This window comes from Trichomycterus rosablanca, chromosome 14 (genome assembly GCF_030014385.1).
Source record: "Trichomycterus rosablanca isolate fTriRos1 chromosome 14, fTriRos1.hap1, whole genome shotgun sequence".
NCBI lineage: Eukaryota > Metazoa > Chordata > Actinopteri > Siluriformes > Trichomycteridae > Trichomycterus > Trichomycterus rosablanca.
In genome coordinates this window covers 15,984,163-16,010,520 of record NC_086001.1, presented here as the reverse complement: position 1 = coordinate 16,010,520, position 26,358 = coordinate 15,984,163, and the positions used below count along the sequence as shown (strand labels likewise).

The 26,358-nt window shown below is 39.4% G+C and overlaps 1 protein-coding gene across 2 annotated transcripts in view; it reads right to left on the bottom strand.

The window, feature by feature from the left end:
- The window catches only part of nrxn2b (neurexin 2b), an 810,738-nt gene that overhangs the window by 343,226 nt on the left and 441,154 nt on the right, over positions 1–26,358 (bottom strand). Inside the window, exons 7-10 of one of the 2 annotated variants that reach the window (XM_063008256.1) lie at positions 24,640–25,078; positions 22,853–23,236; positions 11,676–11,879; positions 6,863–6,889 (exon numbers count right to left, since the gene is read on the bottom strand). In XM_063008256.1, coding sequence (XP_062864326.1) covers positions 6,863–6,889; positions 11,676–11,879; positions 22,853–23,236; positions 24,640–25,078 — 1,054 coding nt within the window. The remainder of the gene's footprint in view (positions 1–6,862; positions 6,890–11,675; positions 11,880–22,852; positions 23,237–24,639; positions 25,079–26,358) is intronic. The other variant, XM_063008257.1, reaches the window with a different exon arrangement.

Below are 26,358 nucleotides of genomic sequence, written 5' to 3'. Positions count from 1 at the left end.
TCATTGACACCCTCAAGCAAGAGGGTAAGACACAGAATGTTTCAAGTCTGCCACCATTGTGCCTCTTCCAAAGAAAGCCACAATCAACAGCCTGAACGACTTCAGACCGGTGGCTCTCACCTCCACGGTGATGAAGTGCTTTGAAAAACTGGTTCTGAAGCACATACAGTCTTCACTCCCGCCCACCCTGGACCAACATCAGTTTGCCTACAAAGGCAACAGGTCAACAGAAGACGCCATCAACACTGCTCTCCACGTGGCACTGACTCACCTGGAACATCAGGGAACATATGTGAGGATGCTGTTCGTGGATTTCAGCTCTGCGTTTAATACAGTTATTCCCAGCAGACTGGTATCCAAGCTGCTAAACCTGGGTGTCAGCCAGCACACATGCAGGTGGATTGAGGACTTTTTAACAAACCGCCCACAGTCTGTTAGGATGGGGGCCCATCTCTCCCCTGTTCTGACACTGAGTACTGGAGTTCCACAGGGCTGTGTGCTGAGCCCTCTTCTTTACTCCCTCTACACCCATGACTGTACACCAACCCACAGCACAAACTCAATCATCAAGTTTGCAGATGACACCACTGTAATTGGATTAATACAGAATGGAGATGAGTCTGCCTACAGGGAAGAAGTCCTCAAACTGTTTGAATGGTGCTCCATTAACAACCTGGCACTCAACACCTCTAAAACAAAAGAAATGGTCATCAGCTTCAGGAGACAGAGAGAGGAACCTACACCCTTAGACATCGGAGGAAACACAGTAGAGAGAGTGTCTAATTTCAAATTCCTAGGCACACACATCTCCCAGGACCTCACATGGACCACCAACACCACCTCTCTAGTGAAAAAAGCACAGAAGCGGCTCTACTTTTTAAGGACACTAAGAAAGGCCAACCTGTCCAAGCAGCTACTGGTGTCCTTCTATCGCAGCACGGTGGAAAGCATACTCACCCATGGCATTCTGGTGTGGTATGCCAGCTGCTCTGAGGCTGACAAGAAGGCTCTTCAGAGGGTCATCAAATCAGCTCAGAGAACCATCAACACTGAGCTGCCTTCACTAGAGAACATTTACAAAACCCGATGCCTGCGTCGGGCCACAAACATCATAAAGGACTCATTTCACCCTTGTTGCAACCTGTTCTCCTTGTTGCCCTCTGGTAGGCGCTATAGGAGTATCAAGGCCCGTACTTCCAGACTCCTGAAAAGCTTTTACCCCTCCGCCATAAAAACACTAAACTATCAAACTTTACATCCTAGGAAATAATGTGCAATTTATAGAGACCGTGCAATAACCTTCTTCTTCTTTTCTTTTCTGGAAAGTTCTTAAAACCACACGTTTATTTCTGTATCTAGATGTGTATATGTTTATTTTGTAAATACATGTGTATATATATGTCTGTGTGTACATACATGTACCGTCAAGGAGATGCTCAAAAAATTTCGTTGTGCACTGTGCAATGACAATAAAGGCATTCTATTCTATTCTATTCTAGAAAGAAATTTCTGAACGAATAGGCTGTTCCCAGAGTGCTGTATCAAGGCACCTCAGTGGGAAGTCTGTGGGAAGGAAAAAGTGTGGCAGAAAACGCTGCACAACGAGAAGAGGTGACCGGACCCTGAGGAAGATTGTGGAGAAGGGCCGATTCCAGACCTTGGGGGACCTGCGGAAGCAGTGGACTGAGTCTGGAGTAGAAACATCCAGAGCCACCGTGCACAGGCGTGTGCAGGAAATGGGCTACAGGTGCCGCATTCCCCAGGTCAAGCCACTTTTGAACCAGAAACAGCAGCACTGGACTGTTGCTCAGTGGTCCAAAGTACTGTTTTCGGATGAAAGCAAATTTTGCATGTCATTCGGAAATCAAGGTGCCAGAGTCTGGAGGAAGACTGGGGAGAAGGAAATGCCAAAATGCCTGAAGTCCAGTGTCAAGTACCCACAGTCAGTGATGGTCTGGGGTGCCATGTCAGCTGCTGGTGTTGGTCCACTGTGTTTTATCAAGGGCAGGGTCAATGCAGCTAGCTATCAGGAGATTTTGGAGCACTTCATGCTTCCATCTGCTGAAAAGCTTTATGGAGATGAAGATTTCATTTTTCAGCACGACCTGGCACCTGCTCACAGTGCCAAAACCACTGGTGAATGGTTTACTGACCATGGTATTACTGTGCTCAATTGGCCTGCCAACTCTCCTGACCTGAACCCCATAGAGAATCTGTGGGATATTGTGAAGAGAAAGTTGAGAGACACAAGACCCAACACTCTGGATGAGCTTAAGGCCGCTATCGAAGCATCCTGGGCCTCCATAACACCTCAGCAGTGCCACAGGCTGATTGCCTCCATGCCATGCCGCATTGAAGCAGTCATTTCTGCAAAAGGATTCCCGACCAAGTATTGAGTGCATAGCTGAACATAATTATTTGAAGGTTGACTTTTTTTGTATTAAAAACACTTTTCTTTTATTGGTCGGATGAAATATGCTAATTTTTTGAGATAGGAATTTTGGGTTTTCATGAGCTGTATGCCAAAATCATCAGTATTAAAACAATAAAAGACCTGAAATATTTCAGTTGGTGTGCAATGAATCTAAAATATATGAAAGTTAAATTTTTATCATTACATTATGGAAAATAATGAACTTTATCACAATATGCTAATTTTTTGAGAAGGACCTGTATAGGTTATAAATAATGCTCTAAGAATGGAGCTGCTGCAATCGGCTGCCAGAACACAATATCCAAGACCGTTGTGCCAGAATGAAACATTGAAAACATCCGTCCTTAGGCAGGGATTCATCTGACCTTCTAAGTCACCCACATCTGTTGGAGCCTTCTTCATGGACAAGTCAAAGATTTCCACCCTTAAATACCCTTAAAGATCATTTTTCCCTTTCCTAGGTGCCATCCACACGAAATTAACAGAGAAGTGCCATTTTACATGTTCACTGTCTCCTTCTTAGAGTACATCCTATTAATTTACAGTGTAGGAAGGGGGCGAAAGTGGAGGAGAGAAAGGTTAAGGCAGTGCAAGACTGGTCCCATCTGAAAGTGCCAAAGACTCATTGGTTTCACCATTATTACAGAAGATTTATCCAGATTCACCTCTCTGTACTAATCTCCCAGTAGTCAGACCTAGCTCGTCCTTTTGTTTTAGAGGTGGACACTTTTATTAATTGCAGTGAGCAGTATTCCAGTACAAGGAAACAACGAGACACTTTACCCTGTAGCATTAAAACTGCCAGCAACAAAACTGTCTACAATTAAAAAGAAATGTGATGTCGGTAAAGGGAACTACCAGCAGTGCAATTGTCCCACAAGGGGTGGCACCACCAGCTAGAGAGGGCTCTTCATTCATTCATCAAGTCAAGTCAAATTTATTAGTATATTGCTTTTTACGATAGACATTGCCTCAAAGCAACTTTAGGAGCACAGAAATGTTTCAATGTTTTAAAGCTTAAGCTGAACGCCCATGATCTTCAATCCATCAGACGGCACTGCATCAAGAACCACCACTCAACAATAGCTGATATAACCACATGGGTGAGGGATTACGTTGGTTACATGAACAAATGCAACCTCAGCAAAGAAAATGAAAATGGTCATCACTGGATCACTGGAGGACAAAGATCCAAAACATATGTCCAGATCAACAAAAAAATCACAAAAATAAGCTTTCACATTGGCCATGTCAGTCCCCTGATCCAAACTTCATAGCAAGCTTGTGTGGTAAGCTAAAGAGGAGAGTGCACATAAAAGATAACCTAGGACCCTGGAAGATCTGGAGAGATTCTGTGAGGGAATGGCTTCAAATTCCCTGCTCTGTATTCTCCAACCTATTATATTATAGGAGAAGAATAAGTGATGTTTTATTGGTCAAGAAAGGTTGTACAAAGTATTAAATGCTTGAATGCATTACACTGTGGCACGTGGTTTTGTTAAAAAAATAATACAATTATGAGGATTCTTTTCTAAGAACAAAATTATTGTAATCAAAGGTAAGATTTGTCTTTTTCGATGTATGATAATACCAAATTAATCAAAAGCTGAATTTGTTATAACCAGTTTTACTCATCTTTACCAGGGGTGTCAATAATTGTAGAGGGGACTGTATGTGATTGTAATTACTTGTAGTGCAGCTAAAAGTGAGGGCCAATAGTTACAGGTTGAAGTACCTCTAAATATTCGTAGAACATATTAGAAGGAATATTCTGCTTTAGGCTTCACTATTAAAAAAAATCTATTCAATCTTGTAAAGACACATATTACACTGCATTGTCAGGACAAAGCTCAAGCTGTAACGCTGACAGCCTCTGTGTGCTCTTGTGCTCCTGAGGTGCCACGCCCCTCTCTCCATGAGCACACTGTCTCCTGCCACGCCCCGTTCCTGATTGGATCTTCTGGGCTAATTAGCTCCAGCTGCTCCTAATAAAGGGAGGCAGCTTCTCGAAAGACTCTGAGAACTATTCTTCTGAACTGGGTTATGGTGTGGAACTCTGTTTTGGTCTCTGTGTTACTAGCCGTGTGCTTAGCTTATGTTACTAGCCGTGTACTTAGCTTATGTTACTAGCCGTGTACTTAGCTTATGTTACTAGCCGTGTGTTTAGCTTTGTGTTTAGCTTATGTTACTAGCCGTGTGTTTAGCTTTGTGTTTAGCTTATGTTACTAGCCGTGTGTTTAGCTTTGTGTTTAGCTTATGTTACTAGCCGTGTACTTAGTTTATGTTACTAGCCGTGTGTTTAGCTTATGTTACTAGCCGTGTACTTAGTTTGTGTTACTAGCCGTGTACTTAGTTTATGTTACTAGCCGTGTGCTTAGTTTATGTTTAGTTAGCTGTGTTTAGTTTTGTTTAGCCCTGCTTTGTTGGTCTTGTCTTTTGTTATTAATAAATATCCTTTGTTAGTTTTTACATCTCTGCGTTTGTGTCCACCCCTATTGTCTTGTCCCTAGACCCCCTCATTACACAAGCCATGAAGTCAAAGGAATTGTCTGTGGATGCAATTGTGGCAAGGCATAGATAAAAAAACATCTAAGGCTTTGAGTGTTCCCAAAATTATTCTTTTCTAACTAACATAGAGTAACATTACTATACTTTATAGGAAAGTATGACACATTTTATAATGATTAAGGTTAGATGCCACACCCTAACCTGTCGCTAACTGTTGTATTAAGTCAGTTTTATTAAAAAAAAAATACTATATGCTAAATACTGAGGAAATCTGTATCAAGTTATAGATGCTACAGTGCATAATATCATTAAACCATTCAAGGAATCGGGAGGAATTTCAGTGCGTAAGGCCAAGGGCTCATGCTTAAGCTGAACGAGTTACATGCACAAATGCCACTTAAAACTTTACTGTGCTAAAAAGAAACCTTATGTTAACCATGACCAGAAGTGGTCTTGACTTCTCTGGGCTCTGAGGCATCTAGGATGGACCATTACACAGTGGAAACGTGTATTGTGGTCAGATGAATCAGCATTCCAGGTCTTTTTTGGAAAAAATGGACGCCGTGTGCTCCGGACCAAAGACAAAAAGGACCATCCAGACTGTTATCAGCAACAAGTCCAAAAGCCAGAGTCTGTCATTGTATGGGGCTGTGTCAGTGCCCTTGGTAAAGGTCATTTACACTTCTGTGATGGCAGCATTAATGCAGAAAAGTACATTGAGAACTTAGAGCAACATGCTGCCTTCAAGACGTCATCTTTTCTAGGGACGTCAATGCGTTTTTCAACAAGACAATACAAAACCACATGCTGCACACATTACAAGGGCAAAGGGGAAGAAGAGGGTACGGGTACTGGACTGGCCTGCCTGCAGTCCTGACCTGTCTGTCCCCAATAGAGAATGTGTGGCGAATTTTGAAACAAAAAATGGGACAACAATGACCCCGTACTGTTGCACATCCTAAGACGTGTTTGCAGGAAGAATGGGACAAAATTGAAGCTGATACACTAAATCACTTGGTCTCCTCGGTGCCAAAATGTCTTTTAAACTTTTTTTTGGAATGTGTTGCAGGCCTGAAATGCAGGAATGGATGTTTATTAATAAATGAAATGAAGTTGAGCAGATAAAACATGAAATATCTCAGGTTCATCCTGTCTGCAATCAAACAAAAGTCAAAGTAAATGTAAGAAACTGTGTTTTTTTTATTATTTGCATTTTCCATGCTGTCCCAACTTTTTCTGATTTGGGGTGGTATACTGGGCTTTATGTAAGGACTATACATTACAGATTAGTGTCCCATTACTCTTTTATTTAACCACAAACACAGAAAAGCCTCTGATGTTGAGTATTTTCGCAGATCATTTTTCTCAGTAGGACAGCAAGTACCTCGTTAATGTTTCAGGTCTCACATAAACAAATGACTGAGCTATGCTTCCACCTACTGTCCCACTACTGAATTACTGAAAATACAGGTCTGGTTACTCAATTTTTTCTAACTTTGTTATTAAAATAGTTAGACAAATGCACACAGGTTTTTCCTCTATGAGAGTTTACTTACCTTACAATAAACATCAATACACAGCTGTAAATATCTATATATATTACCACAGTTACTCCAGTTTTATGTTTGGACACGGCTAATTATATGTTTTGCTGATTTAGTAAAAATACATAAATCCCAAATAAAAACCTCACTCATTTACATGGAATAAGCTTCTATTTACAAAATCAACAAAACATAAAATTTAACCAGAGGTGTCCAGATGTTTGCATAACACATTGAATGTTTTGTGTTTGTAGAAGAATTGCATTAAAGATTAAATAATGTGAAAAAAACAATCTAAGGGTAAAAATTAGAAAAGGGAGGAAGTGTGTGTGTGTGTGTGTGTGCTGTATTATCAATAAACACATAGATCACTTACTGAGGTTACAGTCTATCCTGATACAATCTGGTGGGAGAGAGAGTGAGATGGTGAGATCAAACCAAAGAGAGGAGAGGAAGGTAGAAGAGATAAAGAGAGAAAGAAAGACAATATTTTACATCCTTCAAGGTACATTCTGCAGACATCCAAGTGATTTGACCGGGCCACTACCTGGGGACATACCTCGAGTCAAAGTCACCCTTAACCTTTTTTTTATATCCCTCTTTCTGTCCTGAAGAGCTCCAGCAGCTTGCCAACTTTCTCTGTTGTTTGAAGAAAGGTCAGGAACAGTGTGGTTTGACATCTTTTTTATGCATTCTCAGTGCTAATGAGGAAATAAATCCTTTAAAAACAAATACCTATGCATTAACATGTAGGCATTGCACTCATTCAACCTGTATCAAGTAAAGTGAATAACACTGATTATCTTGACGGCACGGGTGGGATATATTAGGCAGCAAGTGAACATTTTATCCTTAAAGTTGATGTGTTGGAAGCAGGTAAAATTTTGAGTTTGACAAGGGCCTTATTGTGATGGCTAGATGACTGGGTCAGAGCATCTCCAAAACTGCAGCTCTTGTGGGGTGTTCCCGGTCCAAGGAAGGAACAGTGGTAAACCGGCAACAGGGTCATGGGAGGCCAAGGGTTATTGATGCACGTGGGGAGCAAAGGCTGGCCCATGTGGTCCGATCCAACAGACGAGCTGCTGTAGCTCAAATTGCTAAATAAGTTAATGCTGGTTCTGATAGAAAGGTGTCAGAATACACAGTGCATCACAGTTTGTTGCGTATGGGGCTGCATAGCCGCAGACCAGTCAGGGTGCCCATGCTGACCCCTGTCCACCAGCAAAAGCCCCAACAATGGGCATGTGAGCATCAGAACTGGAACACACGGGACCAGGATGCACTATGGGAAGAAGGAAAGCCGGCGGCAGTGTGATGCATTGGGCAGTGTTCTGCTGGAAAACCTTGGGTGCTGCCATCCATGTGGATGTTACTTTGACACGTAGCACCTACCTAAGCATTGTTGCAGACCATGTTCACCCTTTCATGGAAATGGTATTCCCTGATGGCTGTGGCCTCTTTCAGCAGGACGATGCGCCCTACCACAAAGCAAGGTTTGAACGGTTTTAGGAGCACACCAACGAGTTTGAGGTGTTGACTTGGCCTCCAAATTCCCCAGATCTCAATCCAATCGAGCATCTGTGGGATGTGCTGGACAAACAAGTGCCAAACAAGTGCCAAACAAATGCCAGATACCACAGCACACCTTCAGGGGTCTAGATGAGTCCATGCCTCAATGGGTCAGGGCTGTTTTGGCAGCAAAAGGGGGACCAACACAATATTAGTAAGGTGGTCATAATGTTATGTCTGATACTCTGGTTTTAAAGGGTTGTAGATGATTTAAAGATAGATTTAAAGTCTTCAGATTGATAAAAGTCTGGTATTTGCTGTACTTTTGCATGAGAAAGTTGTTCTTGTATGGAGCTCTTAGGCGATCGGGATTCATCAACTAGGAAAGAGTGACCTGCTCACTTCAACCAAAAATGCAGCCATGTTGTAACTTTACTATCTGACGTGTCCAAAAGCCACAAGAAGTACTGAATATTGTAAAAGTTGTAAAATGAACTTTGGTGCACATTGGTAAATTATTTGATTTAGTTATGCAGAATAAAGGTCATCATTGTTATTGTACAGTTTTGAGCTCCAATCCACACATCCATATATTCTATTTTTTTGGTGGCCAGAGGCTGCATTGTACAAGCTGTAAAGGCTGAGGTGAGATCTCGAAGCTGTCAACCGCTACAGAGTAGTGCTAACAAACAGGCAGGGACCGGGCTCACTGTGGCAGGGGACGGGTACCATATAGTTTAACTTCTCCTTTAACATATTTTAATGTTCACATTTTGTATTGTGCCATACTGTACATTTAGTTATATATAACCAGTGAAAAGTTTGTGTTTCAAGGGTGTCAGATTTTAATCAAATGTTTTAAACAAATTTGGTAAGAATACTACTTTCATTTTTAATGTGGACACATTAAAATGTGTTCCCCTTATTACTATATATTGTATTAATTAAGGTATGTAAAATCTTTTATCTTTTCACTGAGTTTCTACGATACATCTAGGTGTAGTAAATGCATCATATGACAATTTAACATTTGCATAAATACAGTGAGGGGAAACGGTATCTCTGCAGCATTGTGGTTTCATTTTCTTTTGAAATATTGCCTATAATTACCCAATTTTCACCAGGGTCTCTCTGATGGATGCGCAATTTAAAAATCGATCCTTTACAATTTATTGGGATTCTAGGCAAAAGACTAGTTAGGCCATGCAAGCACCTTATCTTCTCCCTTAGGGGCCAAACTTAAATATATATATATTTTTAAGCTTTAGCAAAGATGTTTTGTGCAATATAGTAGAAACAGACAATTGTTGATCACTGTGCAACTGTTGCAACACTTTTGAAGTGATTGCTGGCTGTTGTTCTAGCTTTTTATGGTTATTCTAAAAGCACATTGTAAAATCTTGCATAACAGATTAGTGTGGAAATTATTTAAGGTTTTATGAACCTTAATGTGCAGACTCTGGTTTGGCCGTTTCTATTGTTGTTAAGTAATTTTGTCCTTAAGAACTCTACAAAGCTTATTTACCTTTACTATGATTGCTATGGCTATCTTTCCAATCAAAGGCAGTGTCTTTTTATGGTCAATCCAAGTGCATTTAACTTTTATGTACTGTAACCCTTTCATATGTAGATTTAATACAGGAATCAAATACCAGCTTTCCCTATTAAATTTGTTATTTAAACATATCATTGTCCATTATTATGAATACTGATTTTTTCAAGTCAAAAGACAGTGTGTAAATTTATGCATTTAAAGTATTTTAAGTAACAAATACAAAGTGATTGGAGACTTATTTCCTCCCACTTTATCTATAAAGTAAGTGACATTTTGCACTAAACACTTTACATGTTTTGTATGTATTGTTTGTCCTAAGCTAACTGTTTCATCTGTTTAGTTTAATTGCTTGCTTGTCAGTCTCAGTTGTATGTGGATTATGCTACGAGTGATTGCTAATTATCAAATGCAGAGCTACAAAGGCTTTGGTTGCTGAGGTAACTGAAGCATGCGAGTTTGGGCTCAGCATTAGTAGCAGCTAATTGATTAGGGGGAATCAATCTGCATCTGCCTTATTAAACATCATTAGCAATATGAAACCAAATCTGTCAGTATCTGTAAGATGCTGTCTGGTAATTCTGAAAACAACATTTTTAAACATCTATTTGGGCTCTATATATAGTGCACTGCAACGTGGGGGAAAATAAACACAGTGAGCCGGTCTGTGGCTGTTCGCTTCAGGGCCGCAGACATACACGACATTGAAGGGATGAAAAGTTCCCTCATCAGAGCCTCGAGCATGAAAGAGAGAGAGATAAGAAAGAAGGAAAGAAAGAAAGAAAAGGTCCCAGCAGGTGCACCACTAATATATACCTTTCTGTTTCTGTTCATTTACATCCAAACTATGTGGACAAAGAGATATTCTGACAACACTGTGCACACAACAATCACAGTCAGAGGCTGTATACAAAAATATAATGTCCAAATGTCCTAAACAGTTCTATACTAATTCATTGAGTCTTTAATGGTCTTGTAACAAAGCTCTTTTATTATTCCTATTTTGTATTTTGTAAGTACTGTATTTAGTTTTTCAATAATTGTGTAACTTTGTTATTACACATTATACTGAAATCGTATACTCACAAAAATATTCAAACCATTTGCTGTGGCATTTTAGATTGTGGTCAGGTGCATCCTGTTTGCCTCAATGAAATAGCTTGAGGCGTGTCAAAAACTTAACAGAACTTAAACATATACAATGTTTAAACATAGTTTAAACACACTGGGTATATAAGGGCCACTAATTAACACTGCATCTATGTGTCAGCTACTAAAACTTGTGTCTTGTAACACACTTAATTTTGTTTTATTTTTAACATGCTGGGAACCCAAAAAGATAAAAAAAAAACCTAAAACGAAAAGAAAAAAAAAATCCTAGTAATTTTAGTAATAATAGTAATTATTAGTAATAGTATTAAGTAAAATGTAAGAAAACAAAAACAGATAATATAGGCAAATATAGGCAATGAAAGAAAAAAAGGTTGAGATGTTATACATTAAAGTAACAGTATACTTAAATTAAATAAAAACTGTATACAATATAAATGTAAAAAATATTAATAATTTTAAAGCTTAGACTCTTATTTTAAAATATAAATGTAAAAAATATAAATAATTTTAAAGCTTAGACTCATTTTAAAATATAAATGTAAAAAAATAAATAAATATAAATATTTTTAAAGCTTCTTCTTTTTAGACTCTACTTACATATTTTACATTTTTAAATTGTGATCTTTGCAAATCTACTTTTTGGATATTGCTTTTGAGATCCAAGACCGAAGATCCACAACTGTTTACTAGGAAAGTAATAATGTTTTATCGTTGCCATGATTGCCAATATTATTTTGGTTCATGCCTCCATCTTCTGGTAAATATTGTGTACTACAGTTAAAGTCAGACTCCTTTATATCATCATTTCTGTGTAAAACGAGGAAGATACATAATAAAAGTGGGCTCACATTCGCTGGACTCCCTGGAACTCAAGGCCTGAGGAGGGCAAAGGATGGAAACAGAGGTGGAGATTGTGTCTAAAAGACACCCCAGAAAGAATGTATCTGGTGTAGAGAGGGGTATGATCATGTTAAGGGGGTTGAAGATTTTGGAAGTGGTGAGTGAGGAGGTTTACCCAGATTAACAGTGAGTTTGACTCGTCCTCCATCCAGCTCCAGACGGAGTGTATCTGCTGACTCTTTTGAGGTGGTGGCCACCAGGAGTCCGTATGCTCGCTGGGACATGAATCGAAGGGCAAGATCTTCTGCCTCTGTGTGCATAGTGGTGGGCATGATGATCTTCAGATACATGCTGCCGTCATAACTCAGCACTGTAGCCTCTGGAATAAATACAGATAAAAAGCACAGGTTTATTCATAACAATGTTTGAATTTTTTTTTTTTTACAATGTGCAATATTTCTCCCAAGTGCAATTACACTGGACAACAATTTTTTGCCAAAGTTCTGTTTCCTTGAATTGTTTTGGTGATTGTGACAGACCCATTTGATCTGAACACAAATGTAGTTTCTGATTGTCTGTATAACATAGAAATTTTGAGAAACATGAGATTAACTTTACTGATTATAACACATTTAAATCTTATACGTGTCATTAGTTCAACTGAGCTAAAAGTGTTTTGCTGCTGATTTTCGTTTCTACTCAACATCTGGTGCATCTCGTATTAGTGTCCAGCAATAGTCAGCCAGCACTGACGGATTCCAGTGGCCTTGGTAACATTTTTCCATTGTGGCAATGTCTTGGTGAAAGCATTCGCCATGCTCATCACTTACTGCACCAAGATTAGGGAAGAAATGCAAGAAATGAATTTTCAGTGACGTTGCACTTCATCACTTTGTAAGCTTGAAGAAGGTTGTCACCCAGCTTGATGAAGTTTGCTGCTTGATAGTTGCAAAAAAAAATGTTTCAACAACATCCTGGAATGATTTCCAAGTGATTTTCTCAGGTCTCACCACCAGCTCTTTGAACTGATCATTCATGATGTGTCGCATTTGTGGACCAACAGAAATGCCTTCACTAATCATGGTATCAGTTATTCTTGCGAACTCTTCTTGCTTTTTATTTGTTCGTTGCCTTTATAAAATTTTTCATCAGCCCGAGTTTTAAGTGAAGTGAATATCTTTTTTTTTTGGTCCACAAGTGGTTTATGTGCAATATTGTTCTGCCCTGGGGTCAAATTCTGATGAATTGGCCAGTTATTTTTAGTGTAATATGATTCTTCTTATGACTGTCCCAATTGCAAATGAAGCAGCAATACTTGGTATATCTGAGCTGCAATCCAAGAAGCAGTGCCACTCTAAATCTCCAGCTGTTTCAGTTGTAGTTGCTGTACTTGATGTGTTTCAACAACAGTTCCATGTTCTGGTATGTTTCCTTCATGTGTAAAGCATACCAACAGGTACTGAAGGATAGACATTGTCACTGTATAACAAGACAGCCTTGAGGCATGAATCAATAAAATGGTATGTGATAGGAACAATTTGAGGTGATTTTTGTTATCAGCAGCTCAAAATACCTAAGACACACCCAAAAGTGTTCAAGAAACAAAATCTCTGTTGACCAGTGTTATTTGTAATTATTGTACGTTTTTTTTCCTGACTTATTATTATTATTATACATTGTTCTTTTTTATTGTCTATCTTTTTTATACTGAGTGCTGTACTGTCCCTTTGCTGCTGCAATGATGTGAATTTCCCCACTGTGGGACTAATAAAGGATTATCTTATCTTATCTTATCTTATCTTATCTTATAACAAAGTTAGATTAATCACACAGACAGACAGACACATACACACATATACAGTGTAAATACAGTCAAGCCGGAAAGTCTGCACTCCCCTTTCATCTTCTACATGTTTTATTACATTACACACTCATTCTATAATAGACTGAGTACTTTTTTGCCTCAAACATCTACACACAATCACCTTGGACACACACAAAGCCGTCTTGGGAAAGATGCTATGAGCTTGACACACTTGTTTCTTGACATTTTTGCCCATTCCTCTTGGCATATATCCTTGCAAGCTCTGTCAGGTTGGATGGGGAGTGTCGGTACACAGCCATTTTCAGCTCCTTCCACAGATGTTTGATTGGATTCAGGTCTGGGCTCTGGCTGGGCCACTCGAGGACATTCAGACTTTCTCTGAAGCCACTCCTTTGTTCTCTTGGCTGTGTGCTTCGGGTCGTTGTCATGTTGGAAGGTAAACCTTCGCCCCAGTCTGAGGTCCAGAGTGCTCTAGAGCAGGTTTTCTTCAAGGATCTCAGTGTAATTAACTGCATTCATCTTTCCCTCTATCAGGACTAGTCGCCCCGGTCCCGCTGCTGAAAAACATCCCCACATCACGATGCTGTCACCACCATGCTTCACTGTATTGATGGCATTAGCCAGGTGATGAGCGGTGCCTGGTTTCCACCAGACGTAACGCTTGGTATTCAGGCCAAAATGTTCAATTTTGGTTCCATCAGACCAGAGAATCTAGTTTTTCATGGTTTGAGAGTCCTCTAGGTGCCTTTTGGCAAACTCCAAGCAGGCTGGCATGTGATGTCTGGCCACTCTGCCATAAAGGTGTGATTTGTGGAGTGCTGTCTAGATGGTTGATCTTCTGATAGGTTCTTCCATCTCCACAAGGATACACTGGAGCGCTGTCAGAGTGACCGTCGGGTTCCTGCTCACCTAGGTCTAGGAAGATTTTTCGTGGTTCCAAACTTTTTCCATTTACGAATCATGGTGGCCACTGTGCTCTTTGGGACCTGTAAAGCTGCAGCAATTTTTCTGTACCCTTCTTCAGATATATGCCTTAACACAATCCTGTTTCTGAGGTCTGCAGATAATTCCTTTGACCCCATGGCTTGGAGTTTGCTCTGATATGCACTGCAAAAAATTACAAAGGGTACAGAAAAATTGTACCCTGTATACACTTGTATAAAATTGTATACACTACTATACTATCACAATACTATTTTTCCCCATCCTAATTTTTTGCAGTGTGTTTTACAGGCATTGTTCACATGGTTAAATTGGCCAGCTACACCATTCAAAATTATTATTTTTGTAATATTAACAGTTACATAAAACACTACATGAATCAGGTGTTTGTGGCTGAGTGGCTTGTCTGATATAATGGGCACAATGTCAGGCAAAAAAGACTGTACACCACGTGGCTTTTACCTAAAGTGAAACATTGTGTTGACATTATACGTGGGATCTTCAAAAAGTTTCCGCACTTTTATATTTTGGTTGAAAAAGGTGAAGGTGAGAGGAGTAGTAATCAGTTGTGTCTGAGAGACTGAGAGAGAGCTTACAGGTCCTTCTCAAAAAATTAGCATATTGTGATAAAGTTCATTATTTTCCATAATGTAATGATAAAAATTAAACTTTCATATATTTTAGATTCATTGCACACCAACTGAAATATTTCAGGTCTTTTATTGTTTTAATACTGATGATTTTGGCATACAGCTCATGAAAACCCAAAATTCCTATCTCAAAAAATTAGCATATCATGAAAAGGTTCTCTAAACGAGCTATTAACCTAATCATCTGAATCAACGAATTAACTCTAAACACCTGCAAAAGATTCCTGAGGCTTTTAAAAAACTCCCAGCCTGGTTCATTACTCAAAACTGCATTCATGGGTAAGACTGCCGACCTGACTGCTGTCCAGAAGGCCATCATTGACACCCTCAAGCAAGAGGGTAAGACACAGAAAGAAATTTCTGAACGAATAGGCTGTTCCCAAAGTGCTGTATCAAGGCACCTCAGTGGGAAGTCTGTGGGAAGGAAAAAGTGTGGCAGAAAACGCTGCACAACGAGAAGAGGTGACCGGACCCTGAGGAAGATTGTGGAGAAGGGCCGATTCCAGACCTTGGGGGACCTGCGGAAGCAGTGGACTGAGTCTGGAGTAGAAACATCCAGAGCCACCGTGCACAGGCGTGTGCAGGAAATGGGCTACAGGTGCCGCATTCCCCAGGTCAAGCCACTTTTGAACCAGAAACAGCGGCAGAAGCGCCTGACCTGGGCTACAGAGAAGCAGCACTGGACTGTTGCTCAGTGGTCCAAAGTACTGTTTTCGGAAATCAAGGTGCCAGAGTCTGGAGGAAGACTGGGGAGAAGGAAATGCCAAAATGCCTGAAGTCCAGTGTCAAGTACCCACAGTCAGTGATGGTCTGGGGTGCCATGTCAGCTGCTGGTGTTGGTCCACTGTGTTTTATCAAGGGCAGGGTCAATGCAGCTAGCTATCAGGAGATTTTGGAGCACTTCATGCTTCCATCTGCTGAAAAGCTTTATGGAGATGAAGATTTCATTTTTCAGCACGACCTGGCACCTGCTCACAGTGCCAAAACCACTGGTGAATGGTTTACTGACCATGGTATTACTGTGCTCAATTGGCCTGCCAACTCTCCTGACCTGAACCCCATAGAGAATCTGTGGGATATTGTGAATAGAAAGTTGAGAGACACAAGACCCAACACTCTGGATAAGCTTAAGGCCGCTATCGAAGCATCCTGGGCCTACATAACACCTCAGCAGTGCCACAGGCTGATTGCCTCCATGCCACGCCGCATTGAAGCAGTCATTTCTGCAAAAGGATTCCCGACCAAGTATTGAGTGCATAACTGAACATAATTATTTGAAGGTTGACTTTTTTTGTATTAAAAACACTTTTCTTTTATTGGTCGGATGAAATATGCTAATTTTTTGAGATAGGAATTTTGGGTTTTCATGAGCTGTATGCCAAAATAATCAGTATTAAAACAATAAAAGACCTGAAATATTTCAGTTGGTGTGCAATGAATCTAAAATATATGAAAGTTTAATTTTTATCATTACATTATGGAAAATAATGAACTTTATCACAATATGCTAATTTTTTGAGAAGGACCTGTATAGTCCGGATTTAGCGCCATCTGATTTCCACCTTTTTAGACGCTCAAAGAAGCTTTAAGGGTACGAAGATTTTCATGTGATGATGATGTGAAAGCAGTGCTGCATCAGTGGCTACACGCTCAATCAAATCATTTTTGCTGACAGCATTAAAAAGTTGGTACAATGCTGGAAAAAATGCATTGGAAAGGAAGGTGACTGTGTAGAAAAGTGATGCCATTTGTTTTTGAATATGTTAATAAATAGAGTTTAAAAAGTGCGGAAACGTTTTGAAGAACCCTCAAAATACGTTTCAGTGGCAGGGACAAGAAGACTAGTAAGAACTGAGAGACAACTGAGATAAATGCATCCAAATGCAGGAACATTCTTGAATGAATTCTCTACTAGAGCACATGTGAACTCAGACTGGGGTGACAGCTCCTCATTCATCTCAACAATGAGCCAAAACAAAACTAGAGTGGCTTTGAAGCAGGTCTCTGAATGTCCTATTAGAAACAGTTCTATCCTGCCATCTAGTGTTAGTAAATGGGAAGACCACTCAGGAAGAACTTAATTCGTTAGACATAAATAAATAAAGTAATGAATTTATTTTATTAATAAATATCAATAAATTAATAAATATAAATAACATTTTTATAACAATAACAAACTTTGCACACCCGCATTTGGGCAGTTTATCTCACTGTTCATGACGATCCCGTCAGGCTCCATTAGAATAATGCATGACGCCTGTCTCTAAACTGCCATCTTTACTGTAATCATCAGATGTTTGCTTGGGTTTAAGTCTGGTTTACGTAAGTGCTGGGATTATTCTAATGGAGCCTGACGGGATCGTCATGAACAGTGAGATAAACTGCCCAAATGCGGGTGTGCAAAGTTTGTACTAATGTATACAGGAGGATTAGTAGCTGTAATTGCTGGCAAAAGGAGTCAAAATACTTTAGTAAATAAGATTTAAATTTTAAAAATTTAGAGAAGCCAATTGGCTAATTTGCCCAAATAGTAAATAAATTAAAATAAATAAATAAATAAATAAACAAACAAACAAATAAAACACATCTGTAATAAATTAATTTATTTATAAATGTATTAATAAAATAAATAAAATGTTATTTATATTTATTAATTTATTGATATTTATTAATAAAATAAATTCATTACTTTATTTATTTATTTATGTCTAACGAATTAAGTTCTTCCTAAGTGGTCTTCCCATTTACTAACACTAGATGGCAGGATAGAACTGTTTCTAATATTTGGAAACAATAACCACTTAAAATGTAAACCCACCCAGTCTTTATGTACAATTAATCACATAAGAAACACAGTTTCAGCAGCATGCTGCACTGGTAGTACTGGTAATACTGGTAACAATAGATGTTAAAAAGCAAAACATTCCTAACATCAAGAAATATGTTTGCTAGCATAATGAGAAACTCTGGCTCAAAACAGACATAAGCAGTTACACAATTAGCAAAGCCAGTAGAACCATGTGTCCAAGCAGTGCCATGGCACCAGCCTGACTGCCTTCTACCCTCCAGATCGAGTCCATTTTGCAGCAGCTGGCACCTTTAAAAGTATCACAGATGGTTATTTTTCGGTCTAGTACATTCAGAACTACCCTGTGATGGCCTGATCCTCTCATTTTCTTGCCAGTGGGTGACTGTAATGCACCATATCTGACGTTTTCAATGATTTTCTATATCTTGGTTAACAATTCTGCAGCTGCAGGAAGGAGGACGATGCTTCAGTGCCCACACTGACTGCAGCTGTTTTTACTGAGCTATATTCACTATTCCAACATCATATACCATATGATTATCACAAAATTAGTCACAAGGATAGAGTTAAATGCTGCACCGGCTGTGCATTCACATTTCTTTCAAAAAGCTAATGGAAAAAAGTCTATCAATCATGCCATTCGGACCAATATCTGAAACTAAATATTACTCAGACTAAGTAGGTACGCAGTTACCAGTAATGGCTCTGCAGAAATAGCTTTTAAAATTAATGACATGCCTTAATATAGGCAATGTATTCATGTCATTTAATATGACTTTATGGAAAAAATACATTGACTTTTATTTCACTGCAGACAGTCTGAACCCAAGATATTTCAAGTTTGTCTGGTCAACTTCATTTCATTTGTTAATGTACCTCCATTTCTGCATTTCAGGCCTGCAACACATTCCAAAAAAACTGGGACAGGACAATTTAGAACTAGTAATAAGGTGGGAAAAATAATATGTATATACACCGATCAGCCATAATATTAGAACCACCTCCTTGTTTCTACACTCACTGTCCATTTTATCAGCTCCACTTACCATATAGAAGCACTTTGTAATTCTACAATTATTGACTGTAGTACATCTGTTTCTCTGCATGCTTTGTTAGCCCCCTTCTATGCTGTTCTTCAATGGTCAGGACCCCCACAGAGCAGGTATTATTTAGGTGGTGGATCATTCTCAGCACTGCAGTGACACTGACATGGTGGTGGTGTGTTAGTGTGTGTTGTGCTGGTATGAGTGGATCAGACACAGCAGCGCTGCTGGAGTTTTTACATGCCATGTCCACTCACTGTCCACTATATTAGACACTCCTACCTAGTTGGTCCACCTTGTAGATGTAAAGTTAGAGACGATCGCTCATCTATTGCTGCTGTTTGAGTTGGTCATTCTCTAGATCTTCATCAGTGGTCATAGGACGCTGCCCATGGGGTGCTGTTCTCAGTCCAGCAGTGACAGTGAGGTGTTTAAAAACTCCATCAGTGCTGCTGTGTCTTTTCCACTCATACCAGCACAACACACACTAACACACCACCACCATGTCAGTGTCACTGCAGTGCTGAGAATGACCCACCACCTAAATAATACCTGCTCTGTGGTGGTCCTGTGGGGGTCCTGACCATTGAAGAACAGCGTGGAAGGGGGCTAACAAAGCATGCAGAGAAACAGATGGACTACAGTCAGTATGGCTGATCAGTATATATACCTGTATATATATATATATATATATACTGTATATATATATATATATTAGGACTGTCAAACGATTACAAATTTTATTCGCGATTAATATCAGAATTTCATATAGTTAATCGCGATTAATCACTTTTTTTTTTTTTTTTTAAAGGAGGTGGTTTTAATGTTATGGCTGATCGGTGTACATACACTAACATACACAAAAACTCATTCACAATCAACACAGTCTTGTTCCCTGGGTTCTGACGACTCATACTAGTGACTTGCATCTTTGCACAATATTGCATTGTTTTTGCACCTTATTCTCACCTTATTCTACCTGCTGCTATATAAACCCTACGCTGCTAACTGGATATCAGAATACGTTTTTATTAGGGCTGTCGAAGTTAACGTGATAATAATAACGTGTTCCAGTGTTGCCAGATTGGGCGGTTATCCGCCAAATTGGGCGGATTTTGTTGGAAAACAATTTAATAGCATTTAAATAACACTTCTGTTTAAAAGAAAATATTCAGTTTTAAGAAGCACCAGCATTGTAGAAGGCTATTAAAAGTAAAGTCAATTTTCAATGCTGATTTGGCTTAATAGTGTTGGTCAGTCTGTATCAGATTCTTGAAATGATAAAGTATTGCAAAGGAATATCTTTGAAATTCATCCTCATAATGTTAAGGTTGCTATATTTTGGTTTTTCACTGGTCAGGGAAAATTAATTGAGAAAAAAGCTTATTATTACCACTGTACGTCACTGAGCTGATATGTGTATCAGGTGACCAGCGGGTAACGGCGTGTTATGTTTAAGTGTGATGCTCCAAGTTGTGGATTAAGCAATAAAGACAACTCATTCTCCATATAACTAGTGTCATTTGTATTTCGTGGTTAAGTACAAAACATAACAATGCGGGTCTTCGTGATGTAATTCTACATGGCACTCACTGCCTTTATAGGTAAATTTTATAGTATATATATACTATGTTTAGCAAGGCAATGCCACCTACTGCATGTGTTACAACAGTTGGGATTTGTAATAGGAGAGTAAAGTTGCTAGTTAAAAATTTTTCAGTTAAAAAATTTAATATTCTGACTTTAATAAGAATAAATTCCACATTTATATACTGTATACAACATAAAATAATTCACTCCTGATGAATATCATTTAATCAGTTTATATATATAGTTTATATATATCATTTTATATATATATATATATATATAAAAAAAAAAAATATATATATATATATACAGTATATATACAGTATATATATATATATATATATATTTATATATATATATATATATATATATATATATATATATATATATATATATATATATATATATTTATATATATATATATAATGATATATATAAACTATATATATAAACTGATTAAATGATATTCATCAGGAGTGAATTATTTTATGTTGTATACAGTATATAAATGTGGAATTTATTCTTATTAAAGTCAAAATATTAAATTTTTTAACTGAACAATTTTTAACTAGCAACTTTACTCTCCTATTACAAATCCCAACTGTTGTAACACATGCAGTAGGTGGCATTGCCTTGCTAAACATAGTAGGGATGTCCCTGCTTTTAGATGGCAGCACTTGCATGTATGCATATGTTTCCCTCATTAATGGTGTCTTTACAGTTACCAGTGCCATTCACAACAGACCCCATACCATAACAGACATTAGCTTTTGAGCTTTACATTGATAAAAAAATGAGTTGATTCCTTTGGCCAGGACAGTACGTTCATCGAAAAGTACATCCAAAGGCAATCTAAACAAGTGATTTGTCATACCACAGCACATTTATGCATCAGTTAATCTCAGACAAGCTTAAGCCTTGAGAAGTGCATTGGTGTTGCACTGTATAGGATAAACTCACATTTAAAATGCATTACCAGTCTATGTTTACAGATGTGTTTTTAGAAATCTATAAAAATGTGTTTATTCATCACAGGAGCATGTCAGGATTTAATGTAATGCCATTTGAGGACTCACTGGCCTGTAAATTGTAATATTGTTTTTGTCCCAGCTTTTCATGCACATAAATATTCCAATTCTTTTATGATGTTTTAAATGGAAAAATCCCTAAAATTCATTGTTCTTAGAATATTGGACTAAAATTAATACAGTTGATAAGGTTTAATCAAGATAAAAAAAAAAGAAATAACATAAAAATAAAGTGTTTATTATAGGGATGTAACGATACACTCTACCCACGATGCGATGTGTTTCACAATACTGGGTTCATGATACGATTTTCCCTGATTTTTTACATGTCACACTGTGAGCCTCTGTGTGCTCTGGAGCTCCTGTGCTCCAGTGTGCCACGCCTCCTCTCCTGTGTCTCCAGCCAGCTCCCTTCTCATGATTGGTTACCTGAACTAATTAGCCCCAGCTGCAGGGTATTTAAGAGAGGAGCTGGGAATGGCTGGCTGGAGCCACAGGAGAGGAGGCGTGGCACACTGGAGCACAGGAGCTCCAGAGCACACAGAGGCTCACAGTGTGACATTACACTGTAATTGAAGACAAATTATGACAAAGTTTCTTATTATTATTTTATTTTTTTAATTCTTTTTATTATATATTTATTTATCTACATAATGAATGTCATTTTATTTCTAAGGTAGGTACAAACTATGCAAATTAAGCCCAAATCGGCTGAAAACCCCCGAATTTGGCAACCAGGCGTATAGCGCCAGTGGCGTCAACCAGGCGAGGTGTATAGCGCCAGTGCCCTCTGCTGTTTAAAGTGAATATCGATTCATTTTACATGTCAAATCGATTTGAATCGTGGAATTTTTGAATCGGTTATTAACTTTCTTGTGGTGAATCGTTACATCCCTAGTTTATTATCTTGAGATTTGAAACATGATTTAAAAAAAAAACATAAAATAAAGCATTTATTATCTTGAGATCCTGAATTAAAAAAGAAATAACAAAAAATTAAGCATTTATTACCTTGAGATCTTGGAATAAAAAAGAAATAACATATGGCCTTTCTGGACTTCCTTAGAAGTTTTAAAAGCGCTTTGAAAAACCTGGTAACCTGAAAGGTTTAAACTGCATGAAGCCATTTCAATCTTAATATATACTGTAATAGTGCAATATTTATTCCCAGCATGGTACCATTTTAATGCTATCAGCAAAAAATTTATTTGGTTGAGCGCATAGCCACTGATGCACCGCTGCTTTCATCATCACATGAAAATCTTCTTCCCCTTAAAGCTTTTTTGAGCATCCAAAAAGGTGGAAATCAGATGGCACTAAATCCGGACTATACGCTCTCAGTCTCTCAGACACGACCAAATACTCCTCCTCCCACTCTCACCATTTCCAACCAAAATATAAAAGTGTGGAAACTTTTTGAAGATCTCGCATACATGACTTAATGTAACCACCCCACCTTTCTTACCTATCTCACAGTTGCTGCCCAGGTAGCCGGTGCCTGTGCAGTCACAGATGTAACGGTTCCAGCCTTCCTTGCAAAGGCCTCCATTACTACACGGAGTGCTGCTGCACCTCTTCTGGAGCTCACGGGTGCAGAAGCTGCTGACATCAGGGGCACTCTGGATCTCAGCCAGGCGTCGAACATCACGGCTCTTCCCGTCGATAAAGAGATCACGCACACAGCCCACGTAACCATAGTTGAGCAGCGCCGTCCAAACCTCAGGAGGAAGGACTAGGTCCTGACGAGACTCAGGCAGCCCACCCAGGTACATATCACTGTCCAAATCCAGAATCTCACTGCCTTCATTGGAGTTAAAGGGCATGGTGCGACTGTTGACTGAAATAGAACCTAGGATAGGAAGGATAAACAGATAATGAGCAGGGTTTTAAACAACTATCCATTTTTTTTTTAGATTAGTCAGTCTTCAATGTATTTCCATAAATTAGCATTGCGTAAAACAAGAAAACAGTGAAATATTTAAAATATAAAAATACTGGCTCTGTTATTTTTTGCAGCCATGGTTTGGATAAACTTGTACATTTAGAGGGATCAGACACTTCACATTCTGTAACATACACCGACCAGGCATAACATTATGACCACTGACAGGTAAAGTGAATAACACTGATTATCTCACCGATTTTATCCTCAAAGTTGATGTTAGAAGCAGGAAAAATGGGCGATTTGAGTGAGTTTGACGAGGGCCAAATTGTGATGGCTAGACGACTGGGTCAGAGCATCTCCAAAACTGCAGGTCTTGTGGGGTGTTCCTGGTCTGCAGTGGTCAGTATCTATCAAAAGTGGTCCATGAAAGGAACAGTGGTAAACCGGCGACAGGGTCATGGGTGGCCAAGGCTCATTGATGCACGTGGGGAGCGAAGGCTGGCCCGTGTGGTCTGATCCAACAGACGAGCTACTGTAGCTCAAATTGCTGAAGATGTTAATGCTGGTTCTGATAAAAAGGTGGCACAATACACAGAGCATCACAGTATGGGGCTGCATAGCCGCAGACCAGTCAGGCTGCCCAAGCTGACCCCTGTCCATCGCCAATAATGGGCATGTGAGCATCAGAACTGGAACACAGAGCAATGGAAGAAGGTGGCCCGGTCTGATGAATCATGTTTTTTTTTACATCACGTGGATGGCCGGGTGCATGTGTGTCGCTTACCTGGGGGGCACCAGAATGCACTATGGGAAGAAGGCAAGCTCGGGGAGGCAGTGTGATGCTTTGGGCAATGTTCTGCTGGGAAACCTTGGGTCCTGCCATCCATGTGGATGTTACTTTGACACGTAGCAACTACCTAAGCATTGTTGCAGACCATGTACACCCTTTCATGGAAATGGTATTCCCTGATGGCTGTGGCCTCTTTCAGCAGGATGATGCACCCTGCCACAAAGCAAACATGCTTCAGGAATGGTTTGAGGAGCACAACAACAAGTTTGAGGTGTTGACTTGGCCTCCAAATTCCCCAGATCTCAATCCAATCAAGCATCTGTGGGATGTGCTGGACAAACAAGTCCGATCCATGGAGGCCCCACCTCGCAACTTACAGGAGTTAAAGGATCTGCTGCTAACATCTTGGTGCCAGATACCACAGCACACCTTCAGGGGTCTAGTGGAGTCCATACCTCGACGGGTCAGGGCTGTTTTGGCAGCAAAAGGGGGACTAACACAATATTAGGAAGGTGGTCATAATGTTATACCTGATCAGTGTATTTTGTTTATTGTTTGTCTTTGTGTTGCACCTTACCTTTCCTTCCCTCTCTCTGAAAGTCAACGTGACACCATTCCCCATCATTGACCTTCTTGTTGCTGGCTTTGATCTTTATGCTGCCGGAGCCCATGTCCATCAGCAGGAATAAATAGCCATCCAGCAGTTCCATGGCAAAGTAATCTGTTTTTAACTCACGTCCGTGACGCTGATCTTTGCTGCCTTGTGGTTTCCCGTGACTGAAAAGCAGCAGGCCACTAGGCTCCGTCGTTCGAAAGTCGAAGGATATGGAGCTTGTCTTTTTGGTGTCCCAGCGCGGCAGAGCGATATAAGACTCTGGGGTCTCGAAGGTGACAGGGTCGAGTGCTGCCACATCCTCGCAGCGGAACACCAGGTCTCCGTTCAGACTGATCTTGGGGTCACGCTCAATGGCTAGCTTGGACAGCTCTAATTTAAAATCGTTGTTCTTGTAAACAACCTGTAGGGGCAACAAACAGCATGTCAGCTGAACTTAAGCAGCATTAGGATGATAAACTTCTTTCTTATGACTTCTTGTTTCATTCTGAGTCAGGTATAGTCAAACTAACCAAAGATGTAACTAGCTATAGTCAATCCTACTTGCTAATAGAAAACAACTTTATAGGACTTTCTACACAACCGAATAAATAAGCTTACTTGATACATGTATATGTTCATCAGATTATTGCGAATTCACAATAAACTTCTAATAGCACTCTGTCATGCATCCAGCCTCTGTGTGCTCCCAGACCTCTCTGCCACGCCCCTCTCTCCAGGAGCACATGTTGGCGAAGTTTTGTTTTCAGTGTCAATCCATTAGGATTGGCCTTTGGCTAACAATCCACAGGTGCCCCTTGTTTAGGAAAAATGCTCAGGGCATTTAAGGAGGCCTGTGGATCAGTCAAGCGGAGAGTTTTTTTAATTTGAATCATGATTTTGGTTGGTTTGGTTTTCTTGCTCAGTTTGTCAAGTTTAGCTCTAGCTTTAGCTCTAGTTCATGTCCTTGTCCATGCTCTTTGTCCATGTTCCTGCTTAAAAGTCTTGTTCAGTCCTGTTCATGTCATGTCTTTGTATAGTTCATGTTTGGCTTTGTTCATGTGTGTTTAGGTTTAGCATTTAGCTTAGTTCATGTGTGTTTAGCTTAGCAATTAGCATTAGCATTTTGGTTAGCTTTAGCAAAGGTCATGTTTTAGTGTCTTGTCTTGTTCAATCCTTTCGTTTCTTGTCTATTGTTTAAAATAAATCTTGTAAACATCCCTGCGTGTGTCTGCCCCTCTTTTGTCTCATCAAGCCCTATTCGTTACACACTCAAATTTCTAACAAGGTTCAATTTAAACATTCACAAAAACAAGTCTGCCATGACATATGTGTATAAGTGTACGCAACTTTTATAAATAACTGTTTTCATACTAATAAAATGTACTCATTTACAATTTGTACTAATGTACATGTACTTTTTTTTGTTTGTTTAAAATAAAAATTGGAGCCACTCAGGTGGCGCAGCGGTAAATTACACTAGCACACCAGAGTTGGGGTCTCGAATACATTGTATCGAATCTCAGCTCTGCCTTTCCGACTGGGTTGGATGGCAGCATGAACAATGATTGGCTGTTGTTCAGGGTTAGAGGGTAAAAAAGTCGGATCAGAGGTCCTCATAACTGGTGTAATTGCGGCCCCTGCTGGCTGAATGATGGCGCCTGCACAGGGCTGAGGAATAATGCTGATGGGGGTGTGGTCCTC